The sequence below is a fragment of the Fringilla coelebs genome (genome assembly GCF_963513975.1).
Source record: "Fringilla coelebs genome assembly, chromosome: 7".
NCBI classification, from domain to species: Eukaryota; Metazoa; Chordata; class Aves; order Passeriformes; family Fringillidae; genus Fringilla; species Fringilla coelebs.
The window spans coordinates 33,698,399-33,723,978 of NC_140035.1; the positions used below are offsets into that span (position 1 = coordinate 33,698,399).

A 25,580-nucleotide genomic window follows, 5' to 3' on the forward strand; every position below is an offset into this window, starting at 1 on the left:
ATCTGTGTGCAGTTTTCAGATCCTGCTCCCACTGTAGTATCAGTCTGTTGAGCCAGTCAAGGCTCACTGGTTTAAAGCAATGAGTTCTTGAACTCCATGTGGACCCTTTGTTGAAAGGTTGTCCACACCTCCAGATAAACATTCTTGGGATGACACTAATGTCTCTTGTTGGAACAGGATGCTACAAACAATGGTACCAGCAAAGGAGTGTCAGCTCAGTGCCTGTTTGACCTGCTGCAGTCTTTGGAGGGAGATACTCCAGACATTTTGGACATCTTAGAGCTGGTGAAAGCAGAAAAGCCTCTCAAGTCGTTAGGTAATAGCAAAGCACCCTTTATTCACTAATTCTGGTTTATTGTTTATTGATTCAACAGACATTTTATGCAGCATGATTTCTTCAGAGCCCTTCTCTTCTTTAGGAATGTCCTATCTGTTTCCTGTGCCTTGTGGGGCTTTTAAGACTGGCTGTATCACCATAATCCTTTTGATATTTTCTGCAGGAGGGGAATTATTAATTTTATTGCAAAGCTACTTTCCCTGCTTAAAGCCTTCTAGTCTGAGACTAGCCTCTGGCATTTTGAATTTTAACGTGTGAGTGAAGAATGCAGATGCCTGATAAACCGTATTATGCTGACAGGATCAGTGTCATCCTCTGCTCTGCTCCACATGGACAGGAAACAAAAGCATCCTCTCCTGTGGGCAGACTGTGACTAGCAGATGATGATGGATGCAATTCAGACATCCAGCAGTGCTGAGCTTTTGGGGAGGCTGTTGATTTATCATAAATCAGAATATATATATGGCTGTAGGGTGTATCCAGGACATTCTGTCTCTTGATAGTAATCCACGCAATGCTGCATTTAAGAATTTGGCTGCTTTGTGATTTTTGCTGATTTTTATAAGGATCTTCAACTTGTTTTCCAAATTTGTACTTCTCTCAAATACTGTTTTATCTTGATATACTGTGAAGCCTGTCTGGCCTTAGAGTTAAAGCTTTGTAATAAAGTGGGATTTTATTACATAGAAAGTTTTAATATAAAGTGGTACAGAAACAGAATATATTTCTTCCTCATTGTGGATTGTACCAAACATTTGTATAAAATCTTGGAGGTTTCTGTGGAGAACTATTAAAAACTTCTCTGAAAATTCTCAAGCATGAATTGATGATGAGACTGTAGATGAGTATGTTGTGTGTCTGGTATCTTCCATATGAAGATCAGAATCATTATTTACGTATTTTAGGACCTTAACTTTGACTTGGGCTCCTGCCCAAAGTCACTTCTGAAATCAGGACTATAGTTCTATTAAAAATATTCTTCTTGTACAGATTTTATTCTTTCTGGTTTCTTAATGCCCAGAACTAACTATGCCCAAAGCGATTTTTGTAGTATGTGACTTAAGTGCTTTTGAAACCTTTTTCTGAAATTACCAGCAAAACAGAGTCACTTCTGTGCTGGCACCCCTGTGGCTATGAGTATAAAAGGAGCTTGATTTTTGAGATATAAAACTGCCTTCTGCCATCAGTGGTGCATCAGCATCACTTTTTGTGCAGTTGGAACATCTAAGAAAAAGCACAGGGAGCATTAAAATTATCATTAATTTGACATGTGTCTTTGCCATATATGAGCTTAAGACTTAGCTTTTGATGGGTGATGTTTGAAGCCGGGCTCTGCAGGTATTTTGCTCAGCAGCAGGTGACCTGCTCAGAGCTGCTTCATCTACTGAGTTCCTGGGCAGTAGGGTTCAAGTAGGAGTGCAGCATATGTTTCTTTTACAGAGACAGATTTTTATCTGTCCAAAAGCATATTGGGCATTGTTAACATGAACAGCAAGCAAGAGGAGAGGGGGAAAGGAAATGTGTTAGCTCCTTTCATACTTTGTATGATTGTGTGATAGTCCTCTCATTTTGCTTTACTCCCTCAGACTTCTGCTATGGGAATGAAGATCTGACCTTTTCCATCAGTGAAGCCATCAAGCTGTGTGTGACAGTGGTGGCTTATGCTCCTGAGTCATTCAGAAGGTGAAAATCTGTTGTCTTGATTTGTGCACACTCAGAAAAGGCATGAAAGCTGCATATGGTATGTGACAGCAACGCTGGCAAACAGAGGCAGAGGATAAAGAATTCCAAGTGTGGGGCCTCTCTGAGGCCAAGCCCCTCCCTGTTACCCCTTCCTAGGGGTAACACCAGCTCCAAAGTACATCTGTTAGTTTGTAAGAGGGAGTCAGGGAAGAAAAGAATCTTTGGAAGGGAAAATAGTTGTTAGCAAATGGATGACGTATTTGGAAGGTACCTGAAAATTCCGGGGGTGTTATTATTATAATTCTTGTTATTATTGTTGTTATTATTATTAATATTATTATTATTAATAATAATAATGTTGTTATAATTATTGTTATTATTGTTTTATGCATCATCTAGTTTCCCCCTGAAATTCCTAATCCAATTGTTTCTTTGGCTCAAGACTTCTAGTGGGAAGCAATGAAATCGTTGCCTAGTCACAGATCTAGGGTCTTCAGATAGAAACCTGGGTCTTCAGATAGATAGATGACGTGAGTTCAGGAATGACAAGATAAAACAGACAAGAATTGTTATTTTCCCAGCCTCCAGATGCTGATGGTCCTGGAAGCTCTGGTTCCCTGTTACTTGCAGAAGCTGAAGCGCCAGACCTCTCAGGTGGACACAGGGACAGCAGCTCGTGAGGAGATTGCTTCCATGGGCGCCCTTGCCACCTCTTTGCAAGCCCTCCTGTACAGTGTAGAAGTTCTCACCAGGTAACACGTGTGGGCCAAGGGGCTGAGCCTGCATTTGCTTGTCTGTGCAGGGACAGGGAGTGCCCAGGAGGCCACAGCATGCAGACTAGCTTCAGTTTTTCAGACTTGGTAAAATTAGTGCAAGTTCTCAGAGGAAAAGCAGAATTTCTGTGTGCTTGTCAGATTTAATGTGTAGTGTCCTGTTCTCCTTCTCTCTGCCAGGCCTATGACAGCCCCACAGATGAGTCGATGTGACCAAGGCCATAAAGGGACCACAACGGCAAACCACACCATGTCAGCAGGTGTGAACACCAGGTAAGGCTCTTCTTTCTCTTTTCATTTTCTGCAACGGTTTTGTTTGTTTTGTTTTTTGGGTTTGCTCAGAGGGCTTGGCCTCAGACAGCTTGAGGGAGTGCACTGGGTACACTGTGGGAGAAAACAGTCACATCCAAAGAGCACATTCCCCAGGACTGCATTTCTGATGATAACCAAAATGCCCAGGACTAGGATTCCTAATTTAAAACCACAGAAGACCAGAGTATCAAAATGGAGGACACACATCCTAAATGATTCATTCCCCTTTCTGCCCTCTAGAAGTATGTTGCTGAAGCTCTCTCATTCTCTGCTTTGCTTCCTGCTGAGTCCAGTGTCAAAGTGACCAGTGGGCAGAGCATGCTTGGCCAGCAGAAGGGTCAGCTCCTTCTGGCCTTGTTCTAAGGGGCTGAACACCGGTACAAACACAAACTGCCTATCAGTTGAGTCTCTCAGACACTGGCACCTCCTCTAGTTTTATTTTGGTCCCTTTACCATTTTCTTGTACATTCCCTGTGATGTCTTTCCTCAACATTGTTCTGGAGTTTTTTTGCAGTAACAGATAGCAGAGGAAGGGTAATTGACAGCTTGAGAGAAGTCAAAAGAATGCCTGGAAATATTCTTGTCCTTCTTAAATAAAAACCCCAAACCCCAACAAAACAAAACACCAAAGAACTTTCTCACAGAAGAAGGAAACAAAGAAGGACGTGGCACCAGTGAACTGTAATTCTGCTCCTTGGCCCATAATGGCCATTCCAGTTAGGCTGCTGCAAATTAGACAAGGCCACTGACAATTTACTTGGTCATAGAGGAAGGGATTCATCCACCTACAAGCATTTGGGATTGTGAAGTTTTTTTTGCAGCAGGCATCCCTGCCTTCTCCTGGCCAGACTATGCCTTAGTGTGCTAGAAATCTGAATGTTTGTGCTGACCTGGAATGGAATTATAGCCTAGCAAAAGCTGAGGTAGCTGTTTTTCTGGAGTTTTCCAATTTACTACCTTTTTTTTTTAATTTAAGGGATTTAGAAATCAATTTCTGCATGGATCATCAAAGGGTTATTGTATCAGTTTCTAAATGGGTACATGTCTTGGTTGGTAACTCCTGGCATGAGTCTGTTATTCTCTAAAATCTATTCAGTGATGGTTAAAACATGGCTTTGACTTTCAATCCCTGATGTGAGAAGCAGAGAAGCTCCAGACATGACAAACCAGCGGATAAACCAGACATGCTAAAGTCCGAAGTGGGCGTATGCCATTTACTTCATTTGCAAGATTGCTCAGTCTAAGGAAAATAAGGTGTAATGAAAAGTAGTACTTTATTTCCTATCTGCTGATTTTGGAGAGCAGTTAATATGTCTCTGCTGACAGACAATGTAGACATTCCCAGTGCAGTGTGACTCAGGCATCCTGACTTATATTTCCAGATTTTTCTCATTATCAGACATTCAGCCTCTGAGCCAAAATATTTCTGAACTGCTCTGGGTTTCCTGCACTTGTTTCTTCTGTTATCATTGCAACAGACATCTGCTAGCAACAGCAGGAGTCTCACTATGTTACAATGATTACTGTTCAAGCCTTGGACATGGTAGCCAAGCGGTGCAGGGTCTATTAATGCTTTCTCAAAAAGAAGTAACAAGAGAAAATTGCAATAAAACAAAACAAAACAACAACAACAACAAAAAAAAAACAACAACCAAAAAAACCCCCCCAAAAAACCCCCCAAAAAACCCAACCAAACCCACTCTGAGGCATTCTTTTCACTTGGTGACCTCTGGTTTTATGAAAGAGACTGAGCACTGGGGTGAAAATCACTAAGAGAAATCACTTGAAGAGAGCTATGGTTTTCAAGTCTGAATTTTTCCTTTCAGAAAAAGGCCAATAACTCTAGGAATATGTTTTTTTGATGGAAGTTGGGAGATGAAGGCAATTCACTGTGGTCAGTAACTATGTGTAGGCATTGTTCCAGTGACTCAAGATACCATCCTGCCCATGGTGCATAAACTTCTGGGCTAGAACAGTGTCACTTTCTTCTTGAAAGGCAAGTCTAGGCACTACTAAGTTGCTGTTTGCAACCTCACTGTTTCTGTTTTCCCAGGTACCCAGAACAGGGAGCCAAACTACACTTTATCAGGTACAGTAAAATTTTATCCCAGTCTCCTCTGATGTCTGATGAAACAGTCCCACACATGGTTGCTGTGACAGGCAGCCATTTTTCAGGGAAGGTATCAAAAGATAGTTGCTGCAGAAAATATTTACATTTTTAGCAAGATTTTGAAGATTATAACTTCCCTTTTTTTGTTTCTCGATTGCAGATGCAACTACCTTTCTTTCAATTGCAGAGGAAAGCATCTGTTTCAAAAAGAAGATGAAAAGGTTGTTGTAATCTATCCCTGATGATCCACAGCATATAACACTCTCTACTGTGTCTTACTTTGTATCCTCCAGGGAGAACCTTCACTTAATGGAGGAGGGCCAGGGTCTTCCCCGAGAGGAGCTGGATGAAAGAATTGCCAGAGAGGAGTTCAGGAGACCCCGGGAGTCGTTGCTGAATATCTGCACAGAGTTCTACAAGCACTGCGGTCCGAGGCTGAAGATTTTGCAGAATCTGGCTGGTGAGCCCCGAGTGACTTCTCTGGAGCTGCTGGATGTGAAGTCCCACATGAGGTATTCCACAGGCATTCTGCTTTTACTTGTTCATCTCAGGGGGATTCCTTTCTTTTTCATAATAGCAGATGGAATCGCTTTTTGGTTGTGTAGTTGCATGCTTTTGTCTGAAACATGCAGAGGCTGTTTTGGATGTTCCTTAGATTGTACTGATGCTGCTTGTGTATAAAGAAGGTTTCCTAAACTTTCCTCTGGTCTCTTTCTGACCCCCATCTGAAACAGCTCCCTCTGATGTATCAGGACAAGATAAGTCTGTCTGTGCAGGGCAAGGGCTGGGGAAGCTGCCTACCTGGTTGAATACAACATTTATCCTCTCCAGTGGCACTGTGCATCAGAGCCAGCAGCTCACAAGCAAGAAAAGCACAACAGCCACTTTCTAAGTGCCTGAAATACAGGGAAGGACGGGACAGAGGGCATTCACAGGTCCAGCACCTCAGCATGTGATGCAGCAGATGCACAAGTCTCTTCCTGAAGTGCTGCACTGAGTCCAGGTCACAGGTTGGATGCTCACTGCAAATGGTTTCACATGGTGCTGACCTGGAAGAAGTTGGGGGTAGGGCCTCCTAGCACTTAGGGCCTGATTCTCTGAGTTTGTTGTTCATGGTAAACACAAAATAATATCAATTGCTACTGGGAAGCAATAACTGGGACAAGAGGGAATAGATCTGATTGTTTTGTCAGTTTTTAATTTACTCTAGCAGCTGGCAAATACTGCTCTCTTTTCAAGAGAGAAAACCTCTGACTGCCATGGTCAGAGGTTATAGCAGTAAAGCTGACATTGATTTACAGCAGATAATGAGTTGTGCTCTGATTCTTTTAAGTCTCCTGGAAAGTGCTGGAAATAGCTGCTTTGTCAGGGTTCTGACCTAAAATGCTTAATCATAGTTATCTCTAAATAAAAGCAACATATCTCGATCCTTACATAAATTCCTAAGTATCAGTGACATGACTGACAGGATTGAACCACTGTAGGACAAACACAGTTCTACATGGAGAGCAGGTTGATCAGAACGTGATGTGACAGTCATCGTCTTGGGAGGCTGACAGGTGCCATTTCAGAGGCTTCAGAAAACTGGATAATATGCTAGTCACATCAGACAGCATTCATCTCACCCAATTTTAGCCATTTAAAAGTCATAAAGATCTTTTTGCACCCAGTGGAAAGGAAGATATGCATCCAACTGTTTATCCCAGTATATCAGGAAGATAAAAATTTCCCAGGGTGCTTGTTTCTGCTAGGAAGGAGCTAGCAGATTAATTGAGATTCATGTTTCAAGTTGGTTGAAATGTATCTCACACTTTATAATGCATAAAGAAGTTTTTATATATCTTTGCATGAAACTGATACTGTATTGCTGGCAAGAAGCTTAATTATATGATAATTTTAAATTTCACAGCACTTAAGAAAGCAGAGCTACTTCATAGTAGGACAAAGCAGTTTAAGAAAAGGAATAATAGAGAAATACTGGATAAAAACTGAATTTTATACCACTTTTGGTTAATCTGAGGAACTTGTTGCCCTTGATATTACTAGGCAGATTATAAAGAGAATAGAAATATGTTCCATTAGCTGGATGCATTTCAGAAAATGCCCCCACAATATGGACAGGATTGTACTGTAATCATCCAATACAAAGTCTGTTGATGTTTCATGGTTTATTTCTGGTCTTTGCTTACCACAAATATCCAAGCATTTCAGTAGATTTTCATCAAACTGCAAGTGTAAGTGAAATGCTGCCATGATATTTCACAGTCAACACAAAAAAATGCCATCAGCAAGGCCATCTGGGATAGTGGAAAAAATCAACAGCAACACAATCTGTAGAGGTGTTAGGAGAAACAAACAAAAACTGCAGGGAGCAGTCCTACAAAGGACATGTTGTGCAAACCTATGGACATTTATTTTTAAAACCTAACACCTGAAAATCGCACAGTGATACTTCCTAAAGTGGTAATGCTGAAAAACAAGGACAGAACAAAACCAAATCGCTCATTAACTGACAAACAGGTGATGTTGAGTCTGTGTCTCACAGGCATTTGCAATGTTGTAGTCTTCCTGCCAGCACAGGTACTTTGGTTTTAGCTGCACAAATCTGTGATTCCTGATGTTCCCTTGGTGCATTTAATGTCAGTGTAAAAGTAATATTTAGACCATTCACGTGTTCTTAAATATAAACAGTGATTCCAGCAAAACAGTCTTAACAGACCAGAACTGTGGTAGCAGATCTAAGAGTTTAAATAGCAGCACATTTGACTTTTACACCATTTTCTTTCCATTAGGCTTCTGAATATTTATATGCTAGTTCATTGGCATGTGTGTAGAAATATTGGAACACTGTATACTGAGAATTTTAGACTGTCTGTGCTTGAGAGACACCAACCCCCAAAGGAACACTGCATTTGACCTGAGGCTGTGGAGAAGGCTTCCAAAACTGAATGATAGAACTGGGATTGTGGGTGTGGAGTTTGAATAGATGTGTGTAACATCACATGGTGGAAAACCTAAGAGTTTAAGGTTTTAGAATATAGTAACATATATAAAGCATGATGAAGGGTTTAAGGTGGAGGCTAGTAATAGGAGCTTATTCGAGCTAGGTCTCATAAGCTCTTGGAGGTCTGTTTCTCACCCAAGATAGTTCAGCTACCTTTGGAGGCATAAAATCAGCAGGATGGCTTTTGTTGCAGTGTTGGAAATAAAATGTTTTAATAAAAGGCAAAATAACAAACTCCTTACAGAAAAAAACTGATCTAGGTGCAAAAGGTTCTTGCTCCTGGTAAAACACTTCACAAAAGCAATTAGTTTCTTTGTTCTCTTCTTTTTCTAGTGAATTGCTCAGGTGGGACGTTTTGGCTCCTGTCCAATTAGCTATCCTTAAGTTTGAGGTGAAGTCCCCTAGGCCTATGAGGTGCCTTTTTCACCTAATGGAGGAGAGAAACTTCTGGGCTTCTTTCCTTTTTGAGGGACAAAGGATAGTTTTGTCACTGTCAGCAGGGGGCACATTCCTATAGAGGCTGGTCCTTCTTCTTTACCTTCTTCTTCACCTTCTTCTTTTTGGATTTGGGTGGTATTGTGTAACTGGATTAAAAAAAAAATCAGCATTGTGGGCATGGGTGGTTGGCTATTGGGTTAAAAGTAAAAATAATTTAGGTGTCATTTCTTAAATGGATAGTTTATCCTTGAAAGGCCTTGTAGAGAAAGAGATGTGGCTCCATTTTTACTTTGTTAGAGGGAAGTTGTGTAGAACTCATGACTTGTAGGACTGTAACACAGATAAGAACTAATAAACATCTGAGTCCCAAGCAGAAATACCACCTTGCTATTGAATCCCGACCTTGGCAGAAAAGGAGCAAAAGAATGGACCCAGGAATGGAGGTTGTATTTACTTTTCTCCCGATGCCCCGTGGTTTCAGGCTGGCAGAAATCGCTCACTCCCTGCTGAAGCTGGCTCCTTACGACACGCAGACCATGGAGAGCCGCGGGCTCCGGCGCTACATCATGGAGATGCTGCCCATCACCGACTGGACAGCCGAGGCGGTGAGACCTGCCCTGATCCTCATCCTAAAGAGATTGGATCGTATGTTCAATAAAATTCACAAGATGCCTACTCTGAGGTGAGCAGGTACTCCAGAAACCCTCTGGGGTCCGTTTCTGATGTTGCAAGCCTTGAAGTGTGGGTACGTCATCTGCTGTCATGTTGCAGTGAGCCTTTACAACATACCAGAAAATTACAGGTGTTTTTATCTCTGTAAGTGTGTTTATGTTGATGTTTTTGTTGTGTCTTCTGGTAGCAGCGTGCTTATTAAGAGCTAAAGCGAGAGCTTCCAGAAACATCATTTTTATTTCCTGAAAAGAAGTCTTCAGATTTTTTCCCATCTCACTGCCCTTTTAATTAACTTCTGCTGTGAGTTTTTTAATGGAAAGTTAGACAGTAGTAAGAGTATTTCTAGCATGGCAATACTGTTATGTCCTCTGTAAAGACAAAAATGGTCAGGAGCTATGCAGTAGATTCTGATTGCTCCCTAGTAAAAGGCAAAGAACTGCCTCAGCTGCTTCAGGTCCATGCCTAGTGGAAGCCTGGTAGATCACACAGTGGCATTATGGTACGTACAGGCTTTGGCAACTTCAAGAAGTATTGACTGGGGAGCATCACTGATTGGGGGCAGTGGTACAAATCCAGTCTGGGTGGTATAAAATCACTCAGAACTGTGAATTTTCCAGTGATCTGAGTAAAAAGAGGCCTTGGTTTCAGTCACCCTCACGGGCACATGTTCTCAACTGTTTGAATGGCACTTCATTGGCAGTCTCAGCTGAGAAGCCAAATCATGTTAGAGAACATCAGAATTATGTCCCAGTAGGAATCAAAGATGGAACAATAATAGGGAGGTGATATCTTCTTTCTGGCATCACTATCCTTTTCTTTGGCTAACCTGCTTCAAAAAACTCCACCTTTCTCGGGAATTCAGAGGCAGAAATTTTCGTGCTTCTCAGTCCTGTTGGTTTGATTCTTTGCCATGTCTTGTCTGCTTCTCATTCATTCCTTCTTTCCCCACTCATACTTTCTTCTGCCTCAAAGGCAGACAGGGATTTCTGTTTCTGAAAATCTTTCTTCCTTCTGTAAGCTGAATGGATGTCCATAAATTAAAATTCCTTTCATATTCTCTCTCTTTCCTGTACCTATGCTTGGCTTAAATTACTCTTTTGTCCACAAAAAGACAGCAAAGCCACTGGACCAAATGCAGTAATTAGATTTGGGCATCACTGAGTCAGGCAGTCTCTTTGGGATGGGTTTGGGTGCAGGAGCCCAGGAGCCATCCCTCAAAATCTTACACACTGCCTCCTGTGGGCACCCCACTCCAAACCCAGTGCCTGCTGGAATCAGTGGGTGTGTGAGAACCAGAACAAACCTCTGTTCTGGGGGTTTAGTGACAGTGGATGCACAAAGGTGAGATTTATGTTGGTCTGGAGAAGAGCTTGCATAGCAAACACTTGATTCCCTGTGTGGCTCTGAGAAGTCACCTGAAGAGCTTGACTGGGATATTGTTTAAGGCTTGAGCTAGCAAGCTGTGCCAGCTTTTGTCTTTCTGTGCCAGTAAATGCAGTCAGATGCTGGCTTGTGAACCACAATGCCTGCAGAGAGTCAGGCCCTGAGATGAAGGGGGGGAACCACTTTGATGTTACCTATGCTTATGATTAGGAAGGGAAATCCTTTCAGCATCTGGCATAATCCCTAAATTTTGTTTTGATGAAGAAAGCAAAGTGTCAGGGAAGAAAGGATCCTGGAATGAAGGACTTTGGTGCTGCTGCAGGAGGTGGAGATGAAGGTTATACAGCTGGGCTAGTTTACATTTAGGGCAGCGTGTCTGGGAGTGACACAGAGGAGCTGCAGAGGATCCCACAGAGGGCACTCAGGCTGATGGGGTTTGTTCCTGCCGGCGGGAACATCCCCGACCCACACGAGATGGAGTGCATGGTCTCGGCACGGCAGACCTTTCCCCACACAGACACACCTGAGGCCGCTCTGTGGGCTCCCTCTTCAGCGGCCGGGAAGCGCCGGGAGTGAGAGCAGCTCCTTCCCTGAGGGGAAGGCTGTGTGTAGGCAGCCCCAGGCCGCTGTGCCGCGTCTCTCGTCTCTGCTCTGTGCCTTTCCCCACACCTGAGGCCGCCGTGTGGGCTCCCTCCTCAGAGGCAGGGAAGCACCAGGGAGTGAGCTGAGCTCCGGCCCTGAGGGGAAGGCTGTGTGTGGGCAGCCCCAGGCCGCTGTGCCCCGTCTCTCGTCTCTGCTCCGTGCTCTCTGCCTTTCCCCACACCTGAGGCCGCTCTGTGGGCTCCCTCCTCAGCGGCAGGGAAGCACCAGGGAGTGAGAGCAGCTCCTGCCCTGAGGGGAAGGCTGTGCTGGGCAGCCCCAGGCCGCTGTGCCGCGTCTCTCGTCTCTGCTCTGTGCCTTTCCCCACACCTGAGGCCGCCGTGTGGGCTCCCTCCTCAGCGGCAGGGAAGCGCCGGCAGTGAGCTGAGCTGAGCTCCGGCCCCGCTGCTGCTGCTGCCCTGAGGGGAGGGCTGTGTGTGGGCAGCCCCGGCCCGCTGCTCGGCGTCTCTCGTCTCCGCGCTGTGCTCTGTGCCTCTGTGCCCCCCGGAGCAGCGCTCTGCCTCCCCGCGGGCACTCCGTGCTGCTGCCGGACACCCATCGTGGCTGTGTGACACGTCTGTCACTGTGTGTCGGTCGCCGTGTCTGGGCGTCTGGTGGGGGGCAGGAGCCCGCGGCTAATGGCACCTACTGTTGTATTGCAGGCGCCAGGTTGAGTGGGAGCCTGCCAGCAGTTTGATTGAAGGGGTTTGTTTGACACTTCAGAGGCAGCCTATCATATCCTTCCTGCCTCACCTTAGGTCTCTGATCAATGTCTGTGTCAATCTGGTGAGTAGCCGAGTGGCAACCCCATGAACCTTTGCTAAACCTTCCTTCCCCCCTGCTGTTGGTTTCTCTGGACTGAAGATGACAGTTTATTCCCATTCCTGTCATTTTGTCCCCTTTACCCCTCACAAGGGGACTCTGCAGGTGACACCAGAGACAGGAAGGTTCATTTTTGAAGTGGTGCATGGGGAGATACCGTGACCGACAGCAGCGGTCGGGCGGTTTCTTCTCCATCCCTTCCCACGCACCACTTTGAAGATCCACCTTTGCCAGACTGAGCTGAGAGCTGAGGGCTGCAAGTTGGAGAGTGGGGTGGTGGAGACTGCACACACCTGGTAGAGACGGGGAGAGGGGGCACTGGGGATACCTACCGTCCCCAGTGGGGAGGGCCCTGGTGGCTCTGTCAGAGGCCAGAAGGGTTTGCAAGGTGAATTGACTCCGCTATTTGTAATGTCCCTGGCTTGATCTAGTACGGGTTTGCACTGTACAATATTCAGATCCCTCTCTTAGGAAAGTTTATGCCCCTAAGTGTGGTGTTTGTGAGGTCCCCAGGATGAGGTGAGAGATGAGAATCTGACTCCATGTTCTCAGAAGGCTGATTTATTATTATATCATATTCTGTCCTCTCCTACTAAAACTATACTAAAGAAGGAGAAAGGATACAGGACAGAAGGCTAAACAAGAATGAATAATAAAAACCTGTGACTGACTCCTCAGAGTCCCACACAGCTGACGGTGATTGGTCATTAAGCAAAAACAATTCACATGAAACCAATCAAACATTCACCTGCTGGTAAACAATGTCCAGACCACATTCCAAAGCAGACAAACACAGGAGAAGCAATCAGATAATTTACATTTTTCTCTGAGGCTTCTCAGCTTCCCAGGAGAAGAAATCCTGGCAAAGGGATTTTTCAGAAAATATAGCAGTGACACCTGAGAGTGTTGCAGCAGACAAGTGATATGGACAGAGTTTGCCTGGTTATTCAGTGACAGGCCATAGTGTTTCTGCAGCTGTTGCACTAGGGACAAGTCCCCACTTTGATATCCATGTAACTCCAGCCACTTGGGCAAACAAGCATGCTTTCATTCCATATGCAAAAATATTAATTAGGGGGGAAAGGCTGCACTAGAATTTTCCTGTTATTGGGTTTTATAACATTTTCTCCTTAGAGCATAAATGTTATAACCTTATCTTGCAGCCCACCAAAAACATTTCAGGATTCACCAGTGCTCTGAGGGCCTTTAAAAACAATGATCATTAGCTAAAATGCAATGTCAGGTTTTGCCAGGCTCCTGTCCTTCAAGTCAATTCAGCGCTCATTGCTGCAAGGGCGGGGAAGCTCCAAAATGTCAGAGTCCATAAGACTTCTTCCTCGTCCAAGCAGAGGTAGCAGCTACCTGGCATTAATGCAAATCTGGGCCCTCAGATTACTTCAGAGCTCTTACATGGGGGGGTTGCTACACAGCTAGCTCAAGCAGGAGTTTGGAATGGCCTTGCAGTTTGTCAAGCAGGCATGGCAGATGGAATCACCCCAGTGAGCTCTCCAAGGGGCTCACAATAAGAAATAGCCAGTGCTCTAAAAATAGCAGAAAGCTCTGCAGTGCTGATGTGCAGTCCCTGTGCTTATGTTCTGCTGGCTGGGAACACCAGGCAGAGCTACCAGGAACACATACTGCTACAAGTATTTTACCTTGTTGCACTGGGAGCTGTGGGAGAACTGACTGCCTGGTGTGTATCATGTGTAGAGCACAAAGCCCAAAAATCAATCAGCCAGGAAGGTGGGGAAATATCTCAATGATAATCCATAGTGATGTAAAGAAGGAGCTCTGACTTTTCCTTCTAAATTGTCCTTTGGTTTTCTGGCAAAAAACTGGTTACTGCCTTTTTCCCCTGGCTGAATTTGGACAAGAAGCATGCTTTCATCTCCCATAAGCTTAGGTGTCTGCCAGGTACCTTCTCCCTGTTCCTGTCATCTAGATGTGTCTGGTCATGGTGAGAAACAGGCATATGCAGGCCTGTGATTTAATTCTTCCTGAGGCACACATCACAGACAGTACAAATAATTCTCCCCTAGAAGTGCTGTTTCCCTGTGGTGATTATTCAAGGAGCTGCAGACAACCAGGCCACATGCAGGTGACTCTGCTTCAGACATCTGGGGTCAGTCATCTGAGAGGAATCATGCTTAGAGTTCCCCAAAACAGGCTGTGCTTGAGAGGAATCTGAACATTGTACAAAACCTGGCTTGGGTCAGACTTAGGACATTATTTTTCAAGCAAGGGAAGGGAAAAGATGTCCACTTTCAATGCAGAATTTTTGCTTTGATGACAGATTTTTATTTGTTACAGTTGTCAAATGACATATCCTCCAACTCTAGCTGTTCCACCAGTCCAGTGCTGGTCATTCAGGGCTGGTACTGGGTACATTTATAAATGTACCGAGTTCCCTGTGCACTCCTCCCATCCATGCTGGTTTCCCTCTTTTCCCCTCCCTTTCCCTGCTAGAACACCGTCTCCTCACTGGCCCCAGCTCCTGCAAGGACCACTGGGGGGGCTGGTTCTGCTAGATCCACCCCAACTCAGTGCTCAATGAAAGGCACCTCCATTTCACTGACGTTGGAGGATATGGCATGGATGAAACTGTAAGTAGCCAGTTGTGGTGATGTGCTCTGTTTGTATTGCAGGTGATGGGAGTGGTAGGACCCTCCAGTGTGGCTGACGGATTACCCCTTCTTCATCTCAGCCCTTATCTCTCGCCACCTCTGCCCTTCAGCACAGCTGTTGTCCGGCTTGTAGCATTGCAGATACAGGTGTGTCTGCCCTGGCCCACGGCCAGGCCTCTAGAGCTTCTGGTTGAGGCACCAACTCATCAGTGCTCTGTTTGCTTTCTGCAAAAGCTGGGCAAAAACTGTGGAACGTGCATCAAAAATTAACGAGAAGCGACATGTAAATTCTCCCTTCTTTCTGAAGGCTTGAACTGAGCTCAGAACTCATCTGTTGGGGCCAAGTCTACAGCAAGCATCCATCAGCTTAACACTGCCATTGAAGTCCAGGGAGTTTGGCTGATGGATGCTGTGTAAGGCTCTGACAGGCAGGTCAGGATTCTCTGCAGGATCTAAGGAGTTAGAGTAAGACTTCTGCCACAGGAGGATGGGCCATGGCTAGGGTCACATCCATGCAACCCTTCCTGTCTTCCTGTGGGACCATGTGTGTAACTGAGAGTGGAGTTTGTGCTCTTCTGCTCTTAGCTGAGCTGGTCACACAGTGTGCCAGCACAAAAAGCAGGGCAACTTGGCTTTTCAGCTGCTGACGCAATGGTATCCTTGTTGCCAGAATTAAAAAAAAAATATTCCAGGCTTTTTGGAGAATTTCCCCGCTATTCCTTTCTCATAGCAGCACTATAACTTTTTACAGAGTCTTTCTGCCTCAGTGTCCCTTTCCTTCCCCACTGGCATGAAATTAGTCTGAACGGTGACCAAAGAAGTCACAAATTTCCTTATCTAGCTCCAACTTGCATTTTAAAATATGCATTGGTACATCCAGTTGAATACTTAGGCAGGTATTTCTGAGGAGCAGGGTGGCTTGGGGAGGAAGGCTTGCAGGGACCAACACACAAAGCTGTCCCTCAGAGCATGAGGTACAAAAGGACTTTTTGGTACAAACTGACACAGAAGGAGAACAGATTTCTTCCAGCTCTGAGGTAATGGTTCTTTAATCAAAACAGATGAAAACAAAAGGCTACTTTCACCTGCTGTGAAATATTATCTACTAAAAAACCAAAATATATACCAAATTAATAATTTTTTTTATTATGGGGAATATTTATTATGCTCTTTTCCCTGTTCACTTGTTTGTGGGCTTAAATGTAATGAAAACCAAGCATGTCAGGAAAAACACGAGTCATAATTCCCGGCTGTATTCCAGCAGAATACAAAGCAGAAATACTTCACACCCCATCAGAAAACATCTCCTAGAATTTCTCAGCCCAGGTCTGCAAGCTTGAGGAGTTGCAAGGTTCAGTTGCATTTCACAGCTAAGTCTGTAGCAACTGGGATGTTGTAAATGAGCAAAGGTTCTAGTGACAGCCAGCTGGATTACCTCCTCTAAAAGAAGGTGAAAGACCTTTCAATTTAAGCTTGAATGTGTGTCAAGAAGTAAACACGCATTTTGTTTATTTTTCAGGAGTTCATTCTTTGTCTCAGGGAGGATGATAGGGCAGCACAAAGTGAGGCAGAACAAAAATATGTTTTGGGAATATCCTCCATGTTCGGGCAGGAGACTATTTAGATAATGTCATTTGCGCAGTTTCCTCTGTTCCTTTTTTTATTCTCTGTGTCAGATCCTGGTACCACTGACAGCAGTGCAGAGCTCAGGACTAGCACTCAGCTGACTCCTGTGGGATACATCTCATTCTGTTAATGATAATTGGGCTTCTTATGTTCGGCTATGAAACGAGCAGGTGATCCCTGTGTTACCCTGTGAATTCCCTTTACTCCTGACTGAGTGGTCTGAGGGCATCTCATTCAATCAGGTTATCAAGGCTGGTGTGGTGCTGTGTGAACAGGGATCATCACTCCCTGCAGTGACTTGTGTGTGTGATCTGCTGATGAAATCGTTTAATCCTTTTTTATTATTACTGCACAGGCTTTGAAAGAAGATTTCCCCCTAAGCCATGTCGTCTCCCCATTCACCAATCAGGAAAGAAGGGAAGGAATGCTTTTAAACCTACTGATTCCATTTGTGCTCACAGTAGGATCTGGAAGCAAAGGTCTGACTAATTTAACAAAAAGAATTTTTGTCCCCCTTTTCTGACAACTGATGTTTGCACTTTCCCTGCTCTCTGTATCTTATTTTAATTTTTATTTTTTAATTTGGTTTTCTGTCACTGGCATATGTCAGCTAAGTGCCCTTTGGGTCTGAGACTGAAAAGAGCCCCATTGGGATTAGTTATTATTTCTTCTCTTTATTTCAGCTGTGCCTTGTTTCTTGAGTCAGGTCTTACACAAATGTGCTCTGCTTTTGAAACTGGAGTGCAGGGCAAGGCAAATCTGTTGTAGCAGAAGTCACAGAGGGGAGCAAAGGTCACAGAAATTGTGTGCCCCCGTGGATCACAGTCTGCCCAATCCATGCCACTTGTCTTGCACTTTGCTTTCTGCTCCTTGCTTTCTGCTCTAGAGGGTCTTCACTGGTAAATCCCTGAATGAAAGCAAAGAGTAAAGGGAGAGGGGCATGCCAGAAGGAAATGAGACACTGAATGGGACATTTCTTTGGGCTGTGTAGCTCTGTGTTTGTGAATGCTTGTGTTGGTGCTAAAATAAACTTTGCCTTTGCTTGCAGGAGGAGAAGCAGCATAACAAGGTGTGGGGGACGGAGTTTTGGCTTAGGGGACATTTGAGATGCACCCCATTTTGGAGCTGAACAGGGTCTGGATCTTTTGAGTGTCTATGACGGGATGTAGCCTGACCTTTCTCTCTCTTTCCCCTCCCAACGCATCTCAGACAGCCCCTGGCTGGAGCAGCCTGAGGTCCTGCTGCTGCTCCAGACTGTTATCAATATCCTCCTGCCACCTCGCATCATCAGCACTTCCCGCAGCAAGAATTTCATGCTGGAGAGCTCCCCCGCCCACTGCTCCACCCCGGGGGACGCGGGGAAGGACCTGCGCCGCGAGGGGTTGGCGGAATCCACCAGCCAGGCTGCCTACCTGGGTGAGTGATGCCTTCTGCTCACCACTGGGAAGGGACAGAGTGCTCAAGGCTGCAGAGAGCACCAAAGAAAACCATCTCAGGCAGGAGCTAACTGACCTCTTTAGAGCTGCTTTAGGCCAGAGCGTGAAGTCAGGATTATCTCTGGAGTACATGGCAACGTGAGTGAGTGGTGTCTGCAGTGCACTGGAGGAGGAGCAGCACAGGTAGAACTCGCTCAGTTTTCATACTGCCACACCACAGCAGAAGCCACAAAGGCAGGTCAGGCTGCCATCACAGCCCCACTGGCCCTTGGCTATCTAGGGTGAGAGGTGGTGGAGCCTGTCTGGCTGCTGGCCCCACACACGGTCCTTACTGACTGCTCTGCCCTCTGCTTGCTGTAGGGGGCTGCAAGGTAGTACTGTGTTATCTCACATCTGACCCACAGGTGAAAGGACAGAAAAAAATAATTAAACTGGAGATGCAGCATCACTGAGGCCTCTACAGGGACAGAGTTTAGTCTAAAGCAGCCCTTCAGAAACAGCTTCTCTGTTTCTGATTTTGTAAGGGTATTTATCTGAAGATTTATACTTGGGTCTCTGTTAACCCTTATCAGAGGAATGGAGTAAATCTGATGAAAAATTGGCAGTTCACCACTGATTTAGCCCCTCATCTGAACAAACCAGGATACAGCTGTGTAATGGCTAAGACGTCTTGGCCATGCCATTAAGAACAATGGAGTAGTCAACTTCTCCCCAACAATTCCCAGGCCTTGCTGTTTTTACCAGACAAGGGAAGCATGGAAAGGGGGAGATTCCTTGTTTCTCCTGTGAGCCAAGTGTTAAACACTGCCTACTTTAATGCAGAGCATTGTTTTGAACTTGATTGCTGTTCATCCCCATTTGTAATGCCACGCTCTTGCTCTTGTGAATTACTGCCCTTGGTTTACTGGACCATATTTGTATTTAAATTGCAGTGTGGCCATGACTCATGCAGCTGCCCTGCTAGAGAGGTTCTTGTCATCGCCCTATAAATCATCTGCAGATTATTGTGCTCACTCTTTGTGTGGATATGCTTGGTCAAGGTTTTTGAGGTGGTCTGATCAGCCAGAGCTGTTTTTCTCCTCTGAGCTGCTTTCAAAATATCTGATTCTGAGAAGACAGAATAACTCTGCAGGGAAGGGAGAGGGAACACCAGAGCAAGAAAATACAGAGGAATTTAGGTATGAAGTAGAAAAATTTCTCTTGAATGGGACTGCCAGTCCTGATCCTGAGGCCTTTACTACTAGAAGGCTGCTTGCTCCTTCCCTGCCATGTTTGGAGAGTGATGGAGAAGCCAGTTGTGACTCTGAGGTGTGCATGTGCACGTACAGGCAAAGCATGCCCGTGTGGGTTCGTGCTCACTGTGGCCACCCTGTCCTTCCCCCAACGCTCATGAGGGACCCTGGTGACATCTCTGACTGCCCTTTGCTGGTGTGTGTTCCCCTGTAGCCCTGAAGGTGATCCTTGTTTGCTTTGAACGCCAACTGGACAGCCAGTGGTACTGGCTGAGCCTGCAAGTCAAAGAGATGGCGCTGCGCAAGGTGGGAGGGCTGGCCCTGTGGGATTTCCTCGACTTTATCGTGCGAACACGGATCCCTATCTTTGTGCTCCTTCGGCCCTTCATCCAGTGCAAGGTAACAGTTGCTTTGGCTCCTGGCGTCTCACTCCCTGAAGGCAAGCTAGCCCTTACTCCCCAGCTGAGAACACAGGAACAGCACTGCTGGAAGGACTCCATGTAGTGAGTGAGTGGCCGTTCAGAAGTTAGCAGGCCTTAGAACCCTTTGAAGTGAAATCACAGAGCTTTATCCTAGGCAAAACTACAGGGTATGCCAGTCATCCAGGAGCTCTGATCCATGGAGTACAGCTAGTCTCAGTTCCTCTGGAGGGGGAAGTGCATGTGGACTTAGTTCTACAATGAAGACATTCAGGGTACTTGGAAGGAGTGTGGATGCGCTGAACCTGGGAGGGTGTTGGCAGAAATCTTGTAGTAATCTCTCTTCTGCACAGAGCTGGGCAATACAGCTAACAGCCAGGAAGGACCACTCCCCTTTCCATCTCTTGGATGAAGGTTCTGACAGGACTTTTGTGGATGAACAAGCAGCTGCTAGGCTAAGGCATCTGGGGCTTGAGTTAACCACAGCTCCTTGCCAGTTGCCAGGTAGACTAGCACATGGTACTCTATTTAGCCCAGCTTGTCTCTCGGATGGACTAAATTATCATGATGGAAGAAAGTGTCTCATGATAGGATTGTGAGCTTAGCATAAGGGAGCCCTCCATGTGCCCTGTGCCACAGAGGTTTTGATCTCTGTTCAGTCAAATGTAAGATTTCCTCTGAAAGACAGGTGAAAACCTCACAGAGGGAGTGAAAACCTCTTGCCTACAAAGTCTGCTGGCTGCAGGCACATGCTAGCCTGGAGACTAGTCCCAATTCCCTGGACACCATCTCCCTGCAATGCTAACTCCTCCCACTTTTGCAGCTGCTGGCCCAGCCAGCTGAGAACCACGAGGAGCTGAGTGCCCGGCAGCACATCTCGGACCAGCTGGAGCGGCGCTTCATCCCGCGCCCGCTCTGCAAGAGCTCCCTCATCGCTGAGTTCAACAACGAGCTCAAGATCCTCAAGGAGGCCGTGCACAGCGGGTCTGGTAAGGAAGGCAGGGACAGCTCAGGGCCATCAGCCCGGGCTGGAACCCTGCTTGCCCCTGCAGGAAGTTGTGAGGCAGACCTGGCCTCTGCCTAAAATGGGAATGGGGCAATCCGCACACTCCCTGCCAGCCTGCCCCTGGAGCTTATGCTCAGCCTTGCCTCTGAACAGCCAACAGAAGTCCAGGTTAGTTGTGAAATGCACCTGTTGTTGCAACAAATCTGAGTTCCCATTGCAGTCTCAGCTGGTTTGTGCAGCCCCAGCCGCAGTGCAGTGAGTCCCTGCATGCCACTGTAAAGCCAAAGCTCCTTGTGCAAAAAACTCTGGCTGTTCAGCAGTAGCAGATCTTCCTTCTCCTTCCTCCTGGTCTCTTTGATTTTTCTGTACTGTGATATCCAGATCAGCATCCCTGAGCTGATGGGGCACTTCAGAATTCTCTCCTGTACAAGGGGAGACTTTTCTCCAGTGACAGCCAGCCCTGTTGCCACGAGGTGGCAGCCGCTGCTCATACATGGCAAGAGGTTTATGTGTTTAGTTCTCAAGAAAACAAATTGAAAAGGAAATGCTTTGGTCTTTTTTCCTTGGCAGTAATTTGCTTTGTTTCTAAATGTTGAAGCTGATCTGTAAAATACAGGTTGTGAAAATCAGGCTGCCTAAGTAAAACATAGATTTTGGAAAGGTGAGGTGGAGTAAGGCAGCTGCTAGTGTTTTATCACCTCTGCCACTCTTGTCACAGTATCACAGAATCATCAAGGTTGGAAAAGACCTCTGAGACCATCAAGTTCAACCTTGGCCTGATCACCACCTTGTCAACTAGACCATGGCACCAAGTCCCAAGCCCAGTCATTTCCTGAACACCTCCAGGGGCGGTGACTCCACCACTGCCCTGGGTAGCCCATTCTAATGCTTAGCAACCCTTTCCATGAAGAAATTCCTCCTGTCCGGCCTAAGCCTCCCCTGGTGCAGCCTTGCAGAACATTTCCTCTTGTCCTGGCTCCACCCTCCTGTCAGGAATTAGTAGAGGGTGAGAAGGACCCCTGCCCCAGTAGTCCAGGCAGAACGAGGTGCCCAATCTGACAGGATCTCTTGGCTTGCTGTTGCTCTCCGGTGCCACCAGTGACCTGGGTTTGGTTTTCCCCCTCTTCTTGCGCAGCTTACCAAGGGAAGACATCTGTCAGCACAGTGGGCACCTCCACGTCTGCCTACCGCCTGAGCCTGGCCACCATGTCCCGCTCCAACACGGGCACGGGCACGGTGTGGGAGCAGGAGAGCGAGCCCTCCCAGCAGGCCTCGCAGGACACGCTCAGCCGCACCGACGAGGAGGATGAAGAAAGTATGTGGCCACACACCAAGCCCCCAGCACTGAAGATGTTTTCTTCATGCCCAGAGGCTGTCTGGGAGGGGAGCACAGTTGGCCCAGTGTGAATAAAAGGCCCACAGGAGCATGAGGTTGAGCAGGTGGTACATGGTGTTAAAGTTTGGGTTGTAGAATACTTCTTCACTGCCTTCTGAGCTGTGGCAGGGCAAAGGGGAGCGCACACGGAGGATTTTAGTGCCTGATGTGCAATTGTCAGTGCTGACAAGGCATTGGGCAGCCAGGCCTCTCTTTGGCCATCGAGACAGTGGGCAGGGGCTGTGGCTCTGTAGTTGGGATACTGTTCCTGCAAGATCCCAAAAGCATCAAACAGAAGGAGTGAGAATGGGGGCTCAAAAGAAAGGCCCATGCCATTATAGTGGAATTGCCTTTTGGGAAAGAGCAGTTAGCCTGAAACTTTGCAGGTTCAGCCCAACTTTATTTCACTAAACTTTGTACAATCCATCCAGGGCTGTACTGCTCATACACGGTTCAGATATTTACTCCCTATGGCAAAATGTGGTTTCAGCCTCAGATTAATTCTGAGCCATCGTGTGGAATGGTAAGTGCCATCTTCCTGTCTGAACTGTGGCATTATTCCCTCAGCCCTGCCTTGGATAAATACTGCTGTAAAATATTTTAGTACATCAGAATTGAAAAAAAGGTCCAAAAGAGGAGAGAAAATTACACAAACCCACCCCTTTGTTTTCTTTACTTGTAATTGACAAGTTGCTGTGGCAAAAACCACAATAAAGTAATTTCTTTCTGGATACTTGATAAAATTTGAAACAGCACTGAATGTGTAAAGCAGTCCTGATTGCAATCCAGCTGTCTGCATAGCTCTCTTGCAGTATGATGTATTTGAGTCAATTTTTCCAAATTTTTGGTGACATTTTAAAATGCATGTCCTGAAGGGTGTTGAAGGGTGTCAGTTCTGCATTTTGCTGTCAAGTATTTTGGCTTTTTTGTCACAGTGCTTTGCTAGATCGTAGCAGCAGTTTATTTCACAGCAGGAAAATGTCCAGTTATAACCTTTATGCTGGCAACACTGTATATTAACAAGCAATTAATTAATCACAGGAATTGATCCCTAGCAGAAGCTGAATTCTGCAAACGTGTTTTCCTGAGAGCCATTTAAAGAATACCTAAACCCTGCCCCATGTTTGTCAGGTTCCTTATCCTGCAGAGTTTTATGAGTATGTCTTTCTGCACAGTGGCTGTAAAATCTAACAGAATATTCCAATTTGCAGGCTTGGGCTCTTGGTAAGTGAGTGTTGGGTACTCCTTTAGCATCCTGTTATCTCTTGACAACTGTTGGGATGCAGGTGGGGTTTGGGTGGCTGTTTCCTCTCCTTTCCTGTTTTTTCTCTCTTTCCAGATGACTCCTTGAGCATGCCCAGTGTGGTAAGTGAACAAGAAACATACCTTATGGGTGCCATTGGGAGGAGGCGGTTCTCCAGCCATCTCTCCAGCATGTCCGCACCTCAGGCTGAGGTGGGCATGCTACCCAGCCAAAGGTAAAAACATGGGCTTTTCACCTTCCCCATTTTCATAACAAGAGCAGAAATGGCCCAGGTACATCAGAGAGGTGGGATGGTGGAATTGGTGCCAGCATAGTGATGCTAAGTTTATTCATCCTGGAATAGTGTTGGACCAAGGGTGCAGGGTTGGAAGTAATGATTTTCCAAGGTGATCTGTGTTGTGTAGGGTCCATAAGAACAAGCTGTCATCTCCAGCAACCTTCCTCTTAAACAGTCTCAGAAACATTCTACATTATTATTTTTCTCTGCTGCCACTGAACAGCAAAAGGAAATGTGGCTTTGGGGTATTCATTGACCAGGGGGCCATATCCAGTTTGTGTAGGGAAGTGGGGAGAAATCTTGAGAAGCTGGGAAAGAGGGACAGAGGCAGTTTGATTTGCTTTCTTCCATGTGTTCTTTGTCCTTCCTAGACCAGTAACTAGCTCATCACAGAAACAAAATGCTATGTTCAAAGATGGGATTTAATAGTGTTTTAAACCTGAAATAATTGTTGATACAAATAACTTTGAATGCGTTATTCCTGGTTGACATGGAATGGTGAGAAAGAGCCTGTTGGGAAATGGATATCTTTAGAAGACGTGGAGAGAGGTTTTGCATTTAAACATGATTTTTTTTTTCTAAATAAGCAGTGTTTATGGTTTTATTTGTCTGTGACATAGTTATCCAAGGATATCTGACAATGGACATATTAATTTATGTTATTTCCTTTGAACCTTTAAAGAATATATTCTACATTATGTCTTCACCACCCCTGGAAAATCAAACAACATTGCTCCCTCCCCATTCTTGCTTGGAGTTAAAGAAATAACCTTGATAGATGAAGGAAAATTAATAGTTGTGGTACCTACCAGCAGAGACAGGGGAAGTGATTTACAAGAGAGAAATTACACAGATTTTATCTGGAGGTTTTCACAAAAGGACTTACAGGAACTCATTTGACTCTTGAACACAGTTGATTCAATCCCTTTGTTCCTTGAAAAATTAATATGCAAGACTGCATTTTCCTCAATCTTTCACTACTATCTTCAATGCATAAACTTCATAAGAGTCACAGATGACTGAGAGCAATGTTTGCTTTGTGCTATCCCAAATCATGGTGATGCTGAGAAAAAAAGACTTTAATTAACACCGAGCTTCACTCTCTACTTTTTAAATGTATGGTATAGCAGGAGAATCACTTTTCATCTGGGTAGGGGAAGGACCAGCTCAGAAAGCATAATCATAGTCCTCAACATCCTGCCCTTTGAGTTTTGGATGGTCTCTGGGCTTTCAGACTGCCTCACAAATGTAAGCTAATTAATGCTAAGTAATATTATTACTGCTTTCCTGCTGGTAACCCAGCAGACTACTTTCCTTCCTTCTTTCTTTCTTTCTTTCTCTTTCTTTCATGTTTTTCCTATGGCCTGAGCAGGCTGCTCCTGCCTGGTGTCTGCATTGCAGAAAAGCATTGGAATTGTGTCCCTTTGCCAAGACCCTTGCCAGCTGTTTATTTACAGTTTCATTGCACTATGAGACCTTGTTTCCCAGATGTTTATCCTTAGGGTTGCACCAGGAGAGTGGTCTATAGCTCATGGGAGATAGATCAGCCCTCCCTCAAGGAAGATGTGGCTCATGGCGAAGGGAAAAAAAGCTTTCTGTGAAGCTGAAAGTAAATAGAACTGAAATAAACCAAAATGCTGCAGGAAAATAGCTTTGAAAGCAGTTCCCTGCCTTATTTCCTTTAGAAACACATCCTGTTGAACTTCTCAGTTCCCCAGATCTCAGCAGAGATGTGGAAGGCTTCATGCAGTGTGAACTCTCTCTAAGACTGCTGCTGTTATCAGATGTTCTTTCAGCTCCTCTGAGTCATATTTGTGCCGTTGAGCGTGTGAGACCAATTAATGTTACCCTCCTCTTTTTACTTTTTTTATTCCGTTGATATTTTTTTTTCCCTTGAAAACAGAGACAAGCGCATGCTTTTTGCATTTTCTTTCCCTAAATTCTTAATCTCCCTGCCCCTCCTGCAGTGAACCTAATGTCCTCGATGACTCCCCGAGCCTGGCCACTGAGGGCAGCCTCTCTAGGTACAGTGTGAACACTACCTGTCTGTCAGTGTGTGTGCTGGGAAACGAGCTGTTCCCAACCTTCTGTCTCTTCCCCCTCACCTTTTGTCACTCTCTCCATCTCTGTCTCTTGTGGCTCATCAAT

The 25,580-nt window shown here is 45.5% G+C and overlaps 1 protein-coding gene across 1 annotated transcript in view; it reads left to right on the forward strand.

Annotated features, from left to right (window-relative positions):
- The window catches only part of UNC80 (unc-80 homolog, NALCN channel complex subunit), a gene marked incomplete at both ends in the record, with an annotated part of 122,590 nt that overhangs the window by 87,046 nt on the left and 9,964 nt on the right, over positions 1-25,580 (forward strand). Inside the window, 16 exons of the mRNA XM_084209398.1 lie at positions 178-316; positions 1,924-2,020; positions 2,602-2,772; positions 2,974-3,066; positions 5,159-5,194; positions 5,509-5,727; positions 9,139-9,339; positions 12,014-12,137; positions 14,819-14,944; positions 16,779-16,902; positions 17,633-17,839; positions 19,306-19,490; positions 20,334-20,499; positions 21,652-21,831; positions 23,231-23,369; positions 25,400-25,456. Coding sequence (XP_084065524.1) covers positions 178-316; positions 1,924-2,020; positions 2,602-2,772; positions 2,974-3,066; positions 5,159-5,194; positions 5,509-5,727; positions 9,139-9,339; positions 12,014-12,137; positions 14,819-14,944; positions 16,779-16,902; positions 17,633-17,839; positions 19,306-19,490; positions 20,334-20,499; positions 21,652-21,831; positions 23,231-23,369; positions 25,400-25,456 — 2,264 coding nt within the window. The remainder of the gene's footprint in view (positions 1-177; positions 317-1,923; positions 2,021-2,601; positions 2,773-2,973; positions 3,067-5,158; positions 5,195-5,508; positions 5,728-9,138; positions 9,340-12,013; positions 12,138-14,818; positions 14,945-16,778; positions 16,903-17,632; positions 17,840-19,305; positions 19,491-20,333; positions 20,500-21,651; positions 21,832-23,230; positions 23,370-25,399; positions 25,457-25,580) is intronic.